Source organism: Melanotaenia boesemani, chromosome 4 (assembly GCF_017639745.1).
Source record: "Melanotaenia boesemani isolate fMelBoe1 chromosome 4, fMelBoe1.pri, whole genome shotgun sequence".
NCBI lineage: Eukaryota > Metazoa > Chordata > Actinopteri > Atheriniformes > Melanotaeniidae > Melanotaenia > Melanotaenia boesemani.
In genome coordinates, this window is record NC_055685.1 from 39,000,769 (window position 1) to 39,017,753 (window position 16,985).

Consider the following 16,985-nt stretch of genomic DNA (forward strand, 5'->3'; position numbering starts at 1 on the left):
TAAAGTAATCCTATGAATGCATAAAGTAATCCAGTGAATGAATAAAGTAATCCTAGGAATGAGTAAAGTAATCTAAGGAATGAGTAAAGTAGTCCTAGGAATGAGTAAAGTAGTCCTAGGAATGAGAAAGTAATCCTAGGAATGAGTAAAGTAATCCTAGGACTGAGTAAATTAATCCTAGGAATGAGTAAAGTATTCCAAGGAATGAGTAAAGTAATCCAATGACTGAATAAAGTAATCCTAGGAATGAGTAAATTAATCTTAGGAATGAGTAAAGTAATCCTAGGAATGAGTAAAGTAGTCCTTGGAATGCGCAACGTAATCTTAGGAATGAGTAAAGTAATCCCAGGAATGAGTAAAGTAGTCCTATGCATGAGTAAAGTAATCCTAGGAATGAGTAAAGTAATCCAAGGACTGAGTAAAGTAATCCTAGGACTGAGTAAATTAATCCTAGGAATGATTAAAGTAATCCTAGGAATGAGTAATGTAATCCTAGGAATGGGTAAAATAGTCCATGGAATAAATAAAGTAATCCAATGAATGAATAAAGTAATCCTAGGAATGAGTAAAGTAATCCTAGGAATGAGTAAAGTAATCCTAGGAATGAGTAAATTAGTCCAAGGAAGAAATAAAGTAATCCTATGAATGAATAAAGTAATCCAGTGAATGAATAAAGTAATCCTAGGAATGAGGAAAGTAATCCAAGGAATGAGTGAAGTAGTCCTAGGAATGAGTAAAGTAATCCTAGGAATGAGTAAAGTAATCCTAGGGCTGAGTAAAGTAATCCTAGGAATGAGTAAAGTAATCCAAGGAATGAGTAAAGTAATCCTAGCACTGAGTAAATTAATTCTAGGAATGATTAAAGTAATCCTAGGAATGAGTAAAGTAATCTTAGGAATGAGTAAAGTAATCCTAGGAATGAGTAAAGTAGTTCTAGGAATGAAGAAAGTAGTCCAAGGAATAAATAAAGTAATCCTATGAATGAATAAAGTAATCCAGTGAATGAATACAGTAATCCTAGGAATGAGTAAAGTAATCCTAGGAATGAGTAAAGTAATCCAAGGAATGCGTAAAGTAATACTAGGAATGAGTAAAGTAATCCTAGGAATGAGCAAACTAGTCCTAGGAATGAGTAAAGTAATCCTAGGAATGAGTAAAGTAATCCTAGGAATGAGTAAAGTAATCCAAGGAATGAGTAAAGTAATCCTAGGACTGAGTAAATTAATCCTAGCAATGAGTAAAGTAATCCTAGGAATGAGTAAAGTAGTCCTAGGAATGAGTAAAGTAGTCCAAGGAATAAATAAAGTAATCCTATGAATGCATAAAGTAATCCAGTGAATGAATAAAGTAATCCTAGGAATGAGTAAAGTAATCTAAGGAATGAGTAAAGTAGTCCTAGGAATGAGTAAAGTAGTCCTAGGAATGAGAAAGTAATCCTAGGAATGAGTAAAGTAATCCTAGGACTGAGTAAATTAATCCTAGGAATGAGTAAAGTATTCCAAGGAATGAGTAAAGTAATCCAATGACTGAATAAAGTAATCCTAGGAATGAGTAAATTAATCTTAGGAATGAGTAAAGTAATCCTAGGAATGAGTAAAGTAGTCCTTGGAATGCGCAACGTAATCTTAGGAATGAGTAAAGTAATCCCAGGAATGAGTAAAGTAGTCCTATGCATGAGTAAAGTAATCCTAGGAATGAGTAAAGTAATCCAAGGACTGAGTAAAGTAATCCTAGGACTGAGTAAATTAATCCTAGGAATGATTAAAGTAATCCTAGGAATGAGTAATGTAATCCTAGGAATGGGTAAAATAGTCCATGGAATAAATAAAGTAATCCAATGAATGAATAAAGTAATCCTAGGAATGAGTAAAGTAATCCTAGGAATGAGTAAAGTAATCCTAGGAATGAGTAAATTAGTCCAAGGAAGAAATAAAGTAATCCTATGAATGAATAAAGTAATCCAGTGAATGAATAAAGTAATCCTAGGAATGAGGAAAGTAATCCAAGGAATGAGTGAAGTAGTCCTAGGAATGAGTAAAGTAATCCTAGGAATGAGTAAAGTAATCCTAGGGCTGAGTAAAGTAATCCTAGGAATGAGTAAAGTAATCCAAGGAATGAGTAAAGTAATCCTAGCACTGAGTAAATTAATTCTAGGAATGATTAAAGTAATCCTAGGAATGAGTAAAGTAATCTTAGGAATGAGTAAAGTAATCCTAGGAATGAGTAAAGTAGTTCTAGGAATGAAGAAAGTAGTCCAAGGAATAAATAAAGTAATCCTATGAATGAATAAAGTAATCCAGTGAATGAATACAGTAATCCTAGGAATGAGTAAAGTAATCCTAGGAATGAGTAAAGTAATCCAAGGAATGCGTAAAGTAGTCCTAGGAATGAGTAAAGTAGTCCTAGGAATGAGAAAGTAATCCAAGGAATGAGTAAAGTAATCCTAGGAATGAGTAAAGTAGTCCTAGGAATGAGAAAGTAATCCTAGGAATGAGTAAAGTAATCCTAGCACTGAGTAAATTAATTCTAGGAATGAATAAAGCAATCCTAGGAATGAGTAAAGTAATCTTAGGAATGAGTAAAGTAATCCTAGGAATGAGTAAAGTAGTCCTAGGAATGAGTAAAGTAATCCAAGGAATGAGTAAAGTAATCCTATTACTGAGTAAATTAATTCTAGGAATGATTAAAGTAATCCTAGGAATGAGTAAAGTAATCCAAGGAATGAGTAAAGTAATCCTGGGACTGAGTAAATTAATTCTAGGAATGATTAAAGTAATCCTTGGAATGAGTAAAGTAATCCAATGAATGAATAAAGTAATCCTAGGAATGAGTAAAGTAATCCAAGGAATGAGTAAAGTAGTACTAGGAATGAGTAAAGTAGACCTAGGAATGAGTGAAGTAATCCTAGGAATGAGTAAAGTAGTCCTAGGAATGAGTAAAGTAGTCCAAGGAATAAATAAAGTAATCCTAGGAATGAATAAAGTAATCCAATGAATGAGTAAAGTAATCCTAGGAATTAATAAAGTAATCCAAGGAATGAGTAAAGTAGTCCTAGGAATGAATAAAGTAATCCAAGGAATGAGTAAAGTAGTCATAGGAATGAGTAAAGTAGTCCTAGGAATGAGTAAAGTAATCCTTGGAATGAGTAAAGTAATCCAAGGAATGAGTAAAGTAGTCATAGGAATGAGTAAAGTAATCCAAGGAATGAGTAAAGTAGTCCTAGGAATGAGTAAAGTAGTCCTAGCAATGAGTAAAGTAATCCTAGGAATGAGTAAAGTAATCCTAGGAATGAGTAAAGTAATCCTATGAATGAATAAAGTAATCCTAGGAATGAATAAAGTAATCCTACAATGCATAAAGTAGTCCTAGGAATGAGTAAAGTAATGTTAGGAATGAGTAAAGTAATCTAAGGAATGAGTAAACTAATCCTAGGAATAAGTAAAGTAATCCCAGGAATGGGTAAAGTAGTTTAAGGAATAAATAAAGTAATCCTATGAATGAATAAAGTAATCCTAGGAATGAGTAAAGTAATCTTAGGAATGAGTAAAGTAATCCTAGGAATGAATAAAGTAATACTAGGAATGAGTAAAGTAATCCAAGGAATGAGTAAAGTAGTCCTAGGAATGAGTGAAGTAGTCCTAGGAATGAGAAAGTAATCCAAGGAATGAGTAAAGTAGTCCTAGCAATGAGTAAAGTAGTCCTAGGAATGAGAAAGTAATCCTAGGAATGAGTAAAGTAATCCTAGGAATGAATAAAGTAATACTAGGAATGAGTAAAGTAATCCAAGGAATGAGTAAAGTAGTCCTAGGAATGAGTGAAGTAGTCCTAGGAATGAGAAAGTAATCCAAGGAATGAGTAAAGTAATCCTAGGAATGGGTAAAGTAATCCTAGGAATGAGTGAAGTAGTCCTAGGAATGAGTAAAGTAGTCCAAGGAATAAATAAAGTAATCCTAGGAATGAATAAAGTAATCCAATTAATGAGTAAAGTTATCCTAGGAATGAAAAAAGTAATCCAAGGAATGAGTAAAGTAGTCCTAGGAATGAGTAAAGTAGCCTTAGGAATGAGTAAAGTAATCCTAGAAATGAGTAAAGTTATCCTAGGAATGTGTAAAGTAATCCTATAAATGAGTAAAGTAATCCTAGGAATGAGTAAATTAATCGTAGGAATGAGTAAAGTAATCCCAGGAATGAGTAAAGTAATCATAGAAATGAGTAATGTAATCCTAGGAATGGGTAAAGTAGTCGAAGGAATAAATAAAGTAATCCTATGAATGAATAAAGTAATCCTAGGAATGAGCAATGTAATACTAGGAATGGGTAAAGTATTCCAAGGAATAAATAAAGTAATCCAATGATTGAATTAAGTAATCCTAGGAATGAGTAATGTAATCCTAGGAATGGGTAAAATAGTCCATGAAATAAATAAAGTAATCCAATGAATGAATAAAGTAATCCTAGGAATGAGTAAAGTAATCCGAGGAATGAGTAAAGTAATCCAAGGAATGAGTAAAGTAATCTTAGGAATGAGTAAAGTAATCCTAGGAATGAGTAAATTAGTCCAAGGAAGAAATAAAGTAATCCTATGAATGAATAAAGTAATCCAGTGAATGAATAAAGTAATCCTAGGAATGAGGAAAGTAATCCAAGGAATGAGTGAAGTAGTCCTAGGAATGAGTAAAGTAATCCTAGGAATGAGTAAAGTAATCCTAGGACTGAGTAAAGTAATCCTAGGAATGAGTAAAGTAATCTAAGGAATGAGTAAAGTAATCCTAGCACTGAGTAAATTAATTCTAGGAATGATTAAAGTAATCCTAGGAATGAGTAAAGTAATCTTAGGAATGAGTAAAGTAATCCTAGGAATGAGTAAAGTAGTTCTAGGAATGAGTAAAGTAGTCCAAGAAATAAATAAAGTAATCCTATGAATGAATAAAGTAATCCAGTGAATGAATACAGTAATCCTAGGAATGAGTAAAGTAATCCTAGGAATGAGTAAAGTAATCCAAGGAATGCGTAAAGTAGTCCTAGGAATGAGTAAAGTAGTCCTAGGAATGAGAAAGTAATCCAAGGAATGGGTAAAGTAATCCTAGGAATGAGTAAAGTAGTCCTAGGAATGAGTAATGTAATCCTAGGAATGAGTAAATTAATTCTAGGAATGAATAAAGTAATCCTAGGAATGAGTAAAGTAATCTTAGGAATGAGTAAAGTAATCCTAGGAATGAGTAAAGTAGTCCTAGGAATGAGTAAAGTAGTCCAAAGAATAAATAAAGTAATCCTATGAATGAATAAAGTTATCTTAGGAATGAGTAAAGTAATCCTAGCACTGAGTAAATTAATTCTAGGAATGATTAAAGTAATCCTTGGAATGAGTAAAGTAATCCAATGAATGAATAAAGTAATCCTAGGAATGAGTAAAGTAATCCAAGGAATGAGTAAAGTAGTCCTAGGAATGAGTCAAGTAGACCTAGGAATGAGTAAAGTAGTCCTAGGAATGAGTAAAGTAATCCTAGGAATGAGTAAATTAGTCCAAGGAAGAAATAAAGTAATCCTATGAATGAATAAAGTAATCCAGTGAATGAATAAAGTAGTCCTAGGAATGACTAAAGTAATCCAAGGAATGAGTAAAGTAGTCCTGGGAATGAGTAAAGTAATCCTAGGACTGAGTAAATCGATCCAATGAATGAATGAAGTAATCCTAGGAATGAGTAAGGAAGTCCTAGCAATGAGTAAAGTAGTCCAAGGAATAAATAAAGTATTCCTATGAATGAAAAAGTAATCCTAGGAATGAGTAAAGTAATCCAAGGAATGAGTAAAGTAGTCCTAGGAATGAGAAAGTAATCCTAGGAATGAGTAAAGTAATGCTAGGAATGAGTAAAGTAATCCAATGAATGAATAAAGTAATCCAATGAATGAGTAAAGTAGTCCTAGGAATGAAAAAGTAATCCTAGGAATGAGTAAAGTAATCCTAGGACTGAGTAAATTAATCCTAGGAATGAGCAAAGTAATCCAAGGAATGAGTAAAGTAGTCCTAGGAATGAGTAAAGTAGTCCTAGGAATAAGTAAAGTAATCCTAGATATGAGTAAAGTAATCCTAGGAATGGGTAAAGTAATCCTAGGAATGAGTAAGGTAGTCCTAGGAATGAGGGAAGCAGTCCAAGGAATAAATAAATTATTCCTATGAATGAATAAAGTAATCAAATGAATGAGTAAAGTAATCCTAGGAATGAACAAAGTAATCCTAGGAATGCGTAAAGTAGTCCTAGGAATGAGTAAAGTAATCCTAGGAATGAATAAAGTAATCCAAGGAATGAGTAAAGTAGTCCTAGGAATGAGTAAAGTAGTCCTAGGAATGAGTAAAGTAATCCTAGGAATGAGTAAAGTAATCCTAGGAATGTGTAAAGTAATCTTAGGAATGAGTAAAGTAATCCTAGGAATGAGTAAAGTAATCCTAGGAATGAGTAAAGTAATCTTAGGAATGAGTGAAGTAATCCTAGGAATGAGTAAATTAGTCCAAGGAAGAAATAAAGTAATCCTATGAATGAATAAAGTAATCCAGTGAATGAATAAAGTAATCCTAGGAATGACTAAAGTAATCCAAGGAATGAGTAAAGTAGTCCTAGGAATGATTAAAGTAATCCTAGGACTGAGTAAATCGATCCAATGAATGAATGAAGTAATCCTAGGAATGAGTAAGGAAGTCCTAGCAATGAGTAAAGTAGTCCAAGGAATAAATAAAGTATTCCTATGAATGAAAAAGTAATCCTAGGAATGAGTAAAGTAATCCAAGGAATGAGTAAAGTAGTCCTAGGAATGAGAAAGTAATCCTAGGAATGAGTAAAGTAATTCTAGGACTGAGTAAATTAATCCTAGGAATGAGTAAAGTAATCCAAGGAATGAGTAAAGTAATCCAATGAATGAATAAAGTAATGCTAGGAATGAGTAAAGTAGTCCTAGGAATGAAAAAGTAATCCTAGGAATGAGTAAAGTAATCCTAGGACTGAGTAAATTAATCCTAGGAATGAGCAAAGTAATCCAAGGAATGAGTAAAGTAATCCAATGAATGAATAACGTAATCCTAGGAATGAGTAAAGTAGTCCCAGGAATGAGCAAAGTAGTGCAAGGAATAAATAAAGTAATCCTATGAATGAGGAAAGTAATCCTTGGAATGAGTAAAGTAGTCCTAGGAATGAGTAAAGTAGTCCTAGGAATAAGTAAAGTAATCCTAGATATGAGTAAAGTAATCCTAGGAATGGGTAAAGTAATCCTTGGAATGAGTAAGGTAGTCCTAGGAATGAGTAAAGCAGTCCAAGGAATAAATAAATTATTTCTATGAATGAATAAAGTAATCAAATGAATGAGTAAAGTAATCCTAGGAATGAACAAAGTAATCCTCGGAATGCGTAAAGTAGTCCTAGGAATGAGTAAAGTAATCCTAGGAATGAACAAAGTAATCCTAGGAATGCGTAAAGTAGTCCTAGGAATGAGTAAAGTAATCTTAGGAATGAGTAAAGTAATCCTTGGAATGAGTAAAGTAGTCCTAGGAATGAGTAAAGTAGTCCTAAGAATGAGAAAGTAATCCTATGAATGACTAAAGTAATCCTAGGACTGAGTAAATTAATCCTAGGAATGAGTAAAGTAATCCAAGGAATGAGTAAAGTAATCCAATGAATGAATAAAGTAATCCTAGGAATGAGTAAAGTAGTCCTAGGAATGAGAAAGTAATCCTAGGAATGAGTAAAGTAGTCTAAGGAATAAATAAAGTAATCCTATGAATGAATAAAGTAATCTTAGGAATGAGTGAAGTAATCCTAGGAATGAATAAAGTAATCTTAGGAATAAGTAAAGTAATCCTAGGAATGAGTAAAGTAATCCTAGGAATGAGTAATGTAATCCTAGGAATGGGTAAAGTAGTCCAAGGAATAAATAAAGTAATCCTAGGACTGAGTAAAGTAATCTTAAGAATCGGTAAAGTAATCCTAGGAATGAGTAAAGTAATCCCAGGAATAAGTAAAGTAATCCTATGAATGGGTAAAGTAATCCTATGAATAAATAAAGTAATCCTAGGAATGAATAAATTAATCCTAGGAATGCGTAAAGTAATCCTAGGAATGAGTAAAGTAATCTTAGGAATGAGTCAAGTAATCCTAGGAATGAGTAAATTAATCTTAGGAATAAGTAAAGTAATCCTAGGAATTAGTAATGTAATCCTAGGAATGGGTAAAGTAGTCCAAGGAATAAATAAAGTAATCCTATGAATGAATAAAGTAATCTTAGGAATGAGTGAAGTAATCCTAGGAATGAATAAAGTAATCTTAGGAATAAGTAAAGTAATCCTAGGAATGAGTAAAGTAATCCTAGGAATGAGTAATGTAATCCTAGGAATGGGTAAAGTAGTCCAAGGAATAAATAAAGTAATCCTAGGACTGAGTAAAGTAATCCCAGGAATAAGTAAAGTAATCCTATGAATGGGTAAAGTAATCCTATGAATAAATAAAGTAATCCTAGGAATGAATAAAGTAATCCTAGGAATGCGTAAAGTAATCCTAGGAATGAGTAAAGTAATCTTAGGAATGAGTAAAGTAATCCTAGGAATGAGTAAATTAATCTTAGGAATAAGTAAAGTAATCCTAGGAATGAGTAAAGTAATCCTAGGAATGAGTAATGTAATCCTAGGAATGGGTAAAGTAGTCCAAGGAATAAATAAAGTAATCCTATGAATGAATAAAGTAATCTTAGGAATGAGTGAAGTAATCCAAGGAATGAATAAAGTAATCTTAGGAATAAGTAAAGTAATCCTAGGAATGAGTAAAGTAATCCTAGGAATGAGTAATGTAATCCTAGGAATGGGTAAAGTAGTCCAAGGAATAAATAAAGTAATCCTAGGACTGAGTAAAGTAATCTTAAGAATCGGTAAAGTAATCCTAGGAATGAGTAAAGTAATCCCAGGAATAAGTAAAGTAATCCTATGAATGGGTAAAGTAATCCTATGAATGAATAAAGTAATCCTAGGAATGAATAAAGTAATCCTAGGAATGCGTAAAGTAATCCTAGGAATGAGTAAAGTAATCTTAGGAATGAGTAAAGTAATCCTAGGAATGAGTAAATTAATCTTAGGAATAAGTAAAGTAATCCTAGGAATGAGTAAAGTAATCCTAGGAATGAGTAATGTAATCCTAGGAATGGGTAAAGTAGTCCAAGGAATAAATAAAGTAATCCTATGAATGAATAAAGTAATCTTAGGAATGAGTGAAGTAATCCAAGGAATGAATAAAGTAATCTTAGGAATAAGTAAAGTAATCCTAGGAATGAGTAAAGTAATCCTAGGAATGAGTAATGTAATCCTAGGAATGGGTAAAGTAGTCCAAGGAATAAATAAAGTAATCCTAGGACTGAGTAAAGTAATCTTAAGAATCGGTAAAGTAATCCTAGGAATGAGCAAAGTAATCCCAGGAATAAGTAAAGTAATCCTATGAATGGGTAAAGTAATCCTATGAATGAATAAAGTAATCCTAGGAATGAATAAAGTAATCCTAGGAATGCGTAAAGTAATCCTAGGAATGAGTAAAGTAATCTTAGGAATGAGTAAAGTAATCCTAGGAATGAGTAAATTAATCTTAGGAATAAGTAAAGTAATCCTAGGAATGAGTAAAGTAATCCTAGGAATGAGTAATGTAATCCTAGGAATGGGTAAAGTAGTCCAAGGAATAAATAAAGTAATCCTATGAATGAATAAAGTAATCCTAGGAATGAGTAAAGTAATCCTAGGAATGAGTAAAGTAGTCCTAGGAATGAGTAATGTAGTCCAAGGAATAAATAAAGTAATCCTACGAATGAATAAAGTAATCCAATGAATGAGTAAAGTAATCCTATGAATGAATAAAGTAATCCAAGGAATGAGTAAAGTAGTCCTAGGAATGAGTAATGTAGTCCAAGGAATAAGTAAAGTAATCTTAGGAATGAGTAAAGTAATCCTAGGAATGAGTAAAGTAATCCTAGGAATGAGTAAAGTAATCCTAGGAATGTGGGAAGCAATCTCAGAAATGAGTCAATCTGTTGTTTTCCAATAAGATCGGTGGATCTTCCAGTGTCCTTGGTCAAGACACCGAACCTCATGTTGCTTCCCGATGTGCCAATCGGTGTATGAGTGTGGGTGAATGTGACAGTTGGTCAGGCTGACTGGAAAAGTCCTGTATAATTTCAGTCCATGTATCATTTTAAATGCTGTAGAAGTTAAGTCTTTTTTAAAGATTCAAGATTCAAAGTGTTTCTTGTCATTTGCCCAGTAAGGAAACAAGTTTCCCTGAACAATGAATTTCTTCCTTTGTCGTCCGCACTGAATGCTTTAAAAGAGTATAAAGAAAGTACAAGAAGGCTGTTTATTCTGTCCTCACTTCCTGCTGGCAGGACGTGCTCAGAACATAGAAGCAAGTCATGAAAACAGATAAATCCTCCAGTCGGGCGTGGATGCTTTTTCTGAGCTGGGAACAAGCCGAGCACCTTGCTGGGACGCTGTGTGACCGGTTTTCTCGCCAGTGAGTTGAAGCTTGCTGTGAACGTGATCCCGATCACAGCATCACAGGTGTCTCTTTCCAACAGAACTCCATCAGAGGGTCAGAGAGAGGAGTTCAGCTGCCTCCAGAGGAGAATCCAGCCGCCCGACCCAGGTAGGAGCTCTGGATTCGTCAGAGTCCAGCTTATAAAGTCTCAGAGGGACAGCTAATGTCTGAGCTGCTGGTTCAGCCGATGAGGGATCTTTTCCTTCCTCTCTCAGCAGCGTTAGTCCTGTGTGGCGCCGACTACGTGACGGGCTCCAACCTGCCGAGCCACTCGGACCTCCAGCTGTCCTGTTTCACCGGACACAGAATACAGGTCTTTCTTTAAGCAACACTCATCATCTTAGAAGTCTTTCTGATCTCGTTCTGAGAGAAACTCTGAAAGAGCCGCATGTGTTTCGTTATTAATCATTCCTTTTATTTCTCATTTACTTATTTTACATATGTAAACAGATAAATGATCTCACGGAAACTCAGAGATCATATTCTATCTTTGGCACTCAGTTTTAGCTGTAAAAACTTGTTTCAGGACCAGTTCACCAGAGGGAAAAACACTGGGTAAGATTTCCTGAACTCAGAAACCATTTCTACATTTTAACCCTTTAATGCCGTATGTACCATATCTGATCCAGTTTCTGAGACCTTTTGCATCATTTTATTGTAAAAACTTTGCTTAAAACCTTGTTAAACACAATCTGATGCTTGTCTTCTGCCCCCTGGTGGACACCATCCGTACTACAATAATTTTGACACCACAGTAATAAACTGTAAATATACATAAATTATTTTAATAACTTTTTAAAACATTTTGTTAAAGGGATAAATAAAGACTTTAGTTAAAAAAATAAACTTCTTTCCTCATTTCTTCCTGGGCCAGTCTTTAAAAGGTTAGACAGAGTTAGAAATATTCTAAAAGTGGTGAAACGCTGATTTTAAGTCAGTAAAAACAGAAGAAACGACCTGTTGATGCTTGTTTCAGAGTTTCTGTCTCACTCTGACAGAAAAGAAGCCGAAACGAGAAACTAAATGAGAATTCCAGAGCTGGTAGCGTGGCAGGGAACACGTAGCTGGTGGCTCAGGTAGTAGCACAGGTTGTCCAGCAAGGTTGGTGGTTCAATTCCCACTTCATCCAGGCCTTTGGTAAAAGCACCTCACCTACCTCCACTCAGTATGTTTGGTGGTTTGAGAGGCTGTTAAAGTCTAGATATGTTTCCTTACTTCAGGAAATCTTACGGGTGTAATTATCTCCCTGCACGGTGTTATAGTCCCAAACTTCTCAGTTTATGTATTTTTACTCATGTTTTGGCAGCTCGTTGGGTTTCATTGGATTCTGGTTTTGGACTAAAACCTCCTCTGTGTGACTTTCTTTTGTTTCTTTGCTTTTAGGGTCCAGTGTTTTTGTTGGAGGACAATAAATCAGCAATTTCCCTCAACGATGCTCTGATGTGGGCCAAAGTCAACCCGTTCTCTCCGCTGGGAACCGGACTCCGTATCAACCCTTTCTAACACAAAGAGGAGGGGGAAATTACAACCAAAACTCAGAAATGAGACAGGAAAATTCAAATTTAAAAGAAAAAGCAGCGACTCTTACATTTATTCCCACGTCAGTTTAATTCCAGACAATATGAGCTCAACTTCATTTGAGAAAAATTATTGGTGCAGTTTAACAAGTTTAGAAATGAACAAAACGTTTATTTCAAACAGGAAATGAAATCCTTGTTTGGTCCAGAATCAACATCCATGAAAGTCTCTGAGGATCGAAGATGTTCAGAGGAGGAATGGGAACGTTATAAAGCAGGAAAAGATTCCCATCCATCCATCCATTTTCTACCGCTTATCCAGAGTTGGGTCGTGGGGGCAGCTGCCTAAGCAGGGAAACCCAGACTTTCCTCTCCCCGGCCACATTCACCAGCTCATCCGGAGGGATCCTGAGGCGTTCCCAGGCCAGCTGAGAGATGTAGTCTGTCCTGGGTGTCCTGGGTCTGCCCCGGGGCCTCTTTCCGGTGGGACGTGCCCGGAACACCTCACCAGGGAGGCGTCCCAAAGCCACATCATGTGGATAACACGCGTAACACACGGTTTTTCTGTAAAGGTTCATTCTGTCTGCAATTAAATGAAAGTAAAAGGACGTTTAGGAATCGCTGCTTAAAAACAAACAAACAAACAAACATGGTGGCGGCTCCGTCTGGCTCTGGGTTGTAAAACTGGCCTGAAAAGAACATTTATTGCTCAACACGAAGTGACCAACAGTGTTTTCTGAGAAGTATGTGGCTTTTGTAGACTTCTGTTTTAGCCTTGGTGTGAGGAGAACTCGACATGTGTGACTTCTTTAGTAGGATTTCTGCTCCTCAAAGTATTAGCATGTACATACAGGGTATAAAGCAGAATTCCTCTATTGTAAAAAAACAAACAAACAAACAAACATTAAAATAAAGTGAACACTGCACATTTATGTGAGATTTCTTCTTTTGAGACACAGATTTTTTTAAGAAGGAACTGTAGGTTCTGGTCAGGATCAGGTCAGAACTTGAGAAAATTCCGATTATAATCAAGTGAAATAACAGTAAGATGAATAAACTTGTCAGATGTCCTGAAATAAGAAAACATTGTTGGGCTTAAAGGTCAGAATATTTTGTGGTGTGAACTTTCTGACACTAAAACTCTGCTTCCGACTCGATTTGATGACGTCTGAGTCATTAAGTGCGAACGCCAGCAACTGGATATCACCATGCTGTCCGTTTGAAAGCATGGCTGATTCAGCATTGAAACCCAAGAGCACATCATCAGAGGAAGAGAGGAAGATGAAACAAGTCTATATTATTTAGTCTATTAGTCAGTTTAATAGGGGCAGTGCAGTGAACATCTATAAGCAACAGATGTAAGCAGGCCAGATTATAGCTAACAGTCCCATAGGCAGGTAAAGAAAGAAAACACAAAAAACCAATGAAATTTGTTATTTACAGAATTTAAATGTTTTTAATAAAAGAATGATACATGAAATATGACATTAAGATGTAATAATGTTTACTTGTTGCCGGGGTGTTTTTAGACGGTGTTCAGGCTGGAAATGTTGGACGTTCTCTTAGTGAGGGTGGTAGAGTGTTCCAGAATTTACTACCCACCACGGAAAATGACATTGGGCTGACTTTTACTGACTGGAGAGAGCTCAGATAAGAGACAGGATGAAGGGGGGGCTTCAGGGCCTTTGGGGTCCTGGGCCCTTCGCTCTGGCCGCCCTGGATGGCCAGTGCCTGAACATCATTCTGCCACCACCATGCTGGACAGGACAAGGTAGAAAGAAAAGAGAAGAAGCACGATCACCCCTGAGTTTTTTTTTGCTCTATTGTAAACACAAACAACATCGGATCAGCTGACCTGAGGGAGTGAGAAGGGATGCAGGGCTGCAATAGTTAGACAAATAACTAGGAGCGTGGGCATTAAAAGAGTTATAAACAAAAGTCTGGCTAACTCCGGCCAAAAGCCCGTTGCAATAATCCAAACAGGTTGTAATAAAAACATGAATCACAGTTTGAGTATTATGCTTGGACAGAACAGGCGCCTGAGATGGAAAATAGTGCATTTATATGTTTATCCAGCTTGAGATCAGCATCAGTTTCTCTTCTCACAGCGACACTGTGAGACCTGCAAATGCTACTGGGTCCACAGAAGATGCTACACCGTGGTCATAAAGGAACGGACATGGTCAGCAGCAGGCAGGCTGTGCTGTTAAACCAGTCACGTAAATCCTCTTCCTCACTCTGATGCTCAGGTTGAACTTCAGCAAGTCGTCTTCATCACGTCTACATGAGTACATGCTGCCGTGTGATTGGCTGATAAATTGCATGCTTCCCTCTGAGCTGTGCTCACACTTTCCTGTTGTTATAGTGTGTGAAGTTAAACAGTCACAGAAGGTGAAACCAAGTGGAAAAACTTCATTTTGTAGCTTTTTGTTCTGGGACTCTTTTAAAGAAACTGTCGATCATGTAGCTGGAAGGAAGAAAGAACCCTGCTGGTAACCTGTTTAAGTAGACCTTCACCCAGGATCCTGGATGAGGTCCAGGTTTGGAAAAGGACTAACATGACGAGCTGGTTTATAGGCTAAAGATTTCTGAGGAATGTCAGGCTGGCATCAAATCAGCTGAGATGATGTTTGCTGCTCTCATCTGTTCGCTGTGGTGACGGCAGCAGAGGCTGAAACCAGAAATCCAGCATCTGCCTTTTTGTTCCACAACCATCATGTTTAACTGGGAGGAAACACTGGAAGTGTAATATTTGTACGAGCTGCAGGCATTGTGGTGTGTTTAAGAGCACACCCAAACAGGAAGAACACTGGAGTTTACATTAGAGAAGCAGGGTGACCTTCGAGTTCAGCTGAGAGATGATGAATGTACTCGTGGCTAAACATCTAACAGCGATCGGTGACCCAGGATAGAGACCCATGTCTGTCTCATATTCATTTTATTTGTTCAAACAACTCAAAAAAAGGTCTCATAATGCAATGATTTCCAGAATCTCATCAGGTCATATTTTATTCCCAGTAGCGGATCACCAACATGTCAGATGGTGAAACTGAGACGTTTCACCATGTGATGAAAATATGAGCTCAGTGAATCTGATGCAGCAACACGTCTGGAAAAAGTTGGAACAGGAGCAACAAAAGGCTGGAAAAGTACCTGGTACAAACCACAAACACCTGGAGGAGCATTGGACAACTAATCAGGTTACCTGGCAACAGGTCAGTAACATGACTTGGTATAAAAGGAGCATTTCAGAGAGGCAGAGTCTCTCAGATGGAAAGATGGACAGAGCTTCACCAATCTGAGATAAACTGGATCTAAACATCAACTATGAAGAAGCCTGTCTGTTCACTGGGAAACCCACTAATGCAGGTTAAAGCTCCATCATGCAGAGAAGAAGCCAGATGTGAACAGGATCCAGAACCAGCTTCTTCCATCTTCTCTGGACCAAAGATCATTTAAAATGGTCTGAGGCAAAGTGGAAACCTGGATGAAGATGTGAACTAGTTTGTGGAAAGCATGGACGGCTTGTCCTGCAGACTAAAGAGGAGAGGGAGCATCCAGCTTGTTATCAGTGGACAGGTGAAAAGCTGCATCTCTGATGGGATGGGGCTGCATTAGTGCCTATGGCGTGGGCAGCTTCCACATCTGTGAAGCTCCATCAATGCTGAAAAGCACATGGAGGTTTTAGAGCAACATCTGCTCCATCCAGACAACGTCTCTTTCAGGGAAGGTCTTGCAGATTTCAGCAAGACGATGCTGAACCACATCCTGCATCCATCACAGCAGCATGGCTTCACAGGAGAAGAGTCCGGCTGCTGATCTGGCCTGCCTGCAGTCCAGACCTTTCACCAGTACACAACATCTGGAGCATCATGGAAGCAGAAAGAAATCCAGCAACCAAGGTCCAGGACTGTAGAGCAGCTAGAATCCTGCACTGGGACCTTGTCAGGCCCCATTTACTGGGGAACGTGCCCCAGTATAAATGCTATGATCAATTTTTGACAATAAATATTTATCACACGTTAATTCAAATAATTCAGACGGGAGAAGATTTATATTTGAACTCAAATGTGTAGCAAGAGCGTTAACTCCAAATAGAGGATCCAGCTCAGGGACACATTCTGTCTCTGCATGTCACCGTGCGCGAGCAGCAGGTGAACCACACACACATCACGCAGCTCTCCGTGTGTCAGGTGAGCGCATGGCGCAGTTTGAGGTCTCGTAACGTCACAAAAACAATCAATTTTAGATTTTGATACAGTTGATCACAACATTTTACTAGACAGACTGAGAAGTCTGGTGGGCCTCTCAGGTACTGTTCTTAAATGGTTTTACTCCTATCTCACAGATCGCCAATTTTATGTAAGTATGGATACATGCTCCTCAAGAATCCATAAAATCCAATGTGGGGTTCCCCAAGGATCAATTTTAGGCCCGATACTTTTTAATTTGTATATGTTGCCGCTTGGGGATGCCATCAGGAGACATGGCATTGATTATCACAGCTATGCTGATGATACTCAGCTTTACATCGCTGTTTCTCCTGACGACCTGGAGCCAGTTAATGTCCTTTTAAACTGTCTTTTAGATATAAAGTCATGGATGGCAGAGAACTTCTTACAGCTCAATCAGGACAAAACAGAAGTTTTAATTATCGGTCCTGAGGGCAAGAGAGAGATCATTTTACCAAAACTACATCATTTTAATCCCTCTGTGTGTGAGAAACCTGGGCGTTCTTTTCGACTGTGAGCTGAATTTTACTCCACACATCAGATATATAACAAAAACTGGATTTTATCATCTTAAAAACATCCCCAGAGTCCACCCATTTCTCTCCCTTGCCAGCACGGAAGTGCTGATGCTTTTCTTTCTAGTAGATTAGATTACTGTTATGCCCTGCTCTCTGAACTTCAGA

The 16,985-nt window shown here is 36.8% G+C and overlaps 1 protein-coding gene across 3 annotated transcripts in view; it reads left to right on the plus strand.

Annotated features, from left to right (window-relative positions):
- wdr17 (WD repeat domain 17) overlaps nucleotides 1-12,413 on the plus strand; it is a 73,946-nt gene extending 61,533 nt beyond the window's left edge. For 2 of the 3 annotated variants that reach the window (XM_041983299.1, XM_041983301.1), the window contains 3 exons: nucleotides 10,594-10,661; nucleotides 10,769-10,866; nucleotides 11,937-12,413. In XM_041983299.1, the coding sequence (XP_041839233.1) occupies nucleotides 10,594-10,661; nucleotides 10,769-10,866; nucleotides 11,937-12,056 (286 nt within the window). In that variant the 3' untranslated portion in view covers nucleotides 12,057-12,413. The remainder of the gene's footprint in view (nucleotides 1-10,593; nucleotides 10,662-10,768; nucleotides 10,867-11,936) is intronic. The other variant, XM_041983300.1, reaches the window with a different exon arrangement.
- The last annotated feature ends 4,572 nt before the right edge of the window (nucleotides 12,414-16,985 follow it).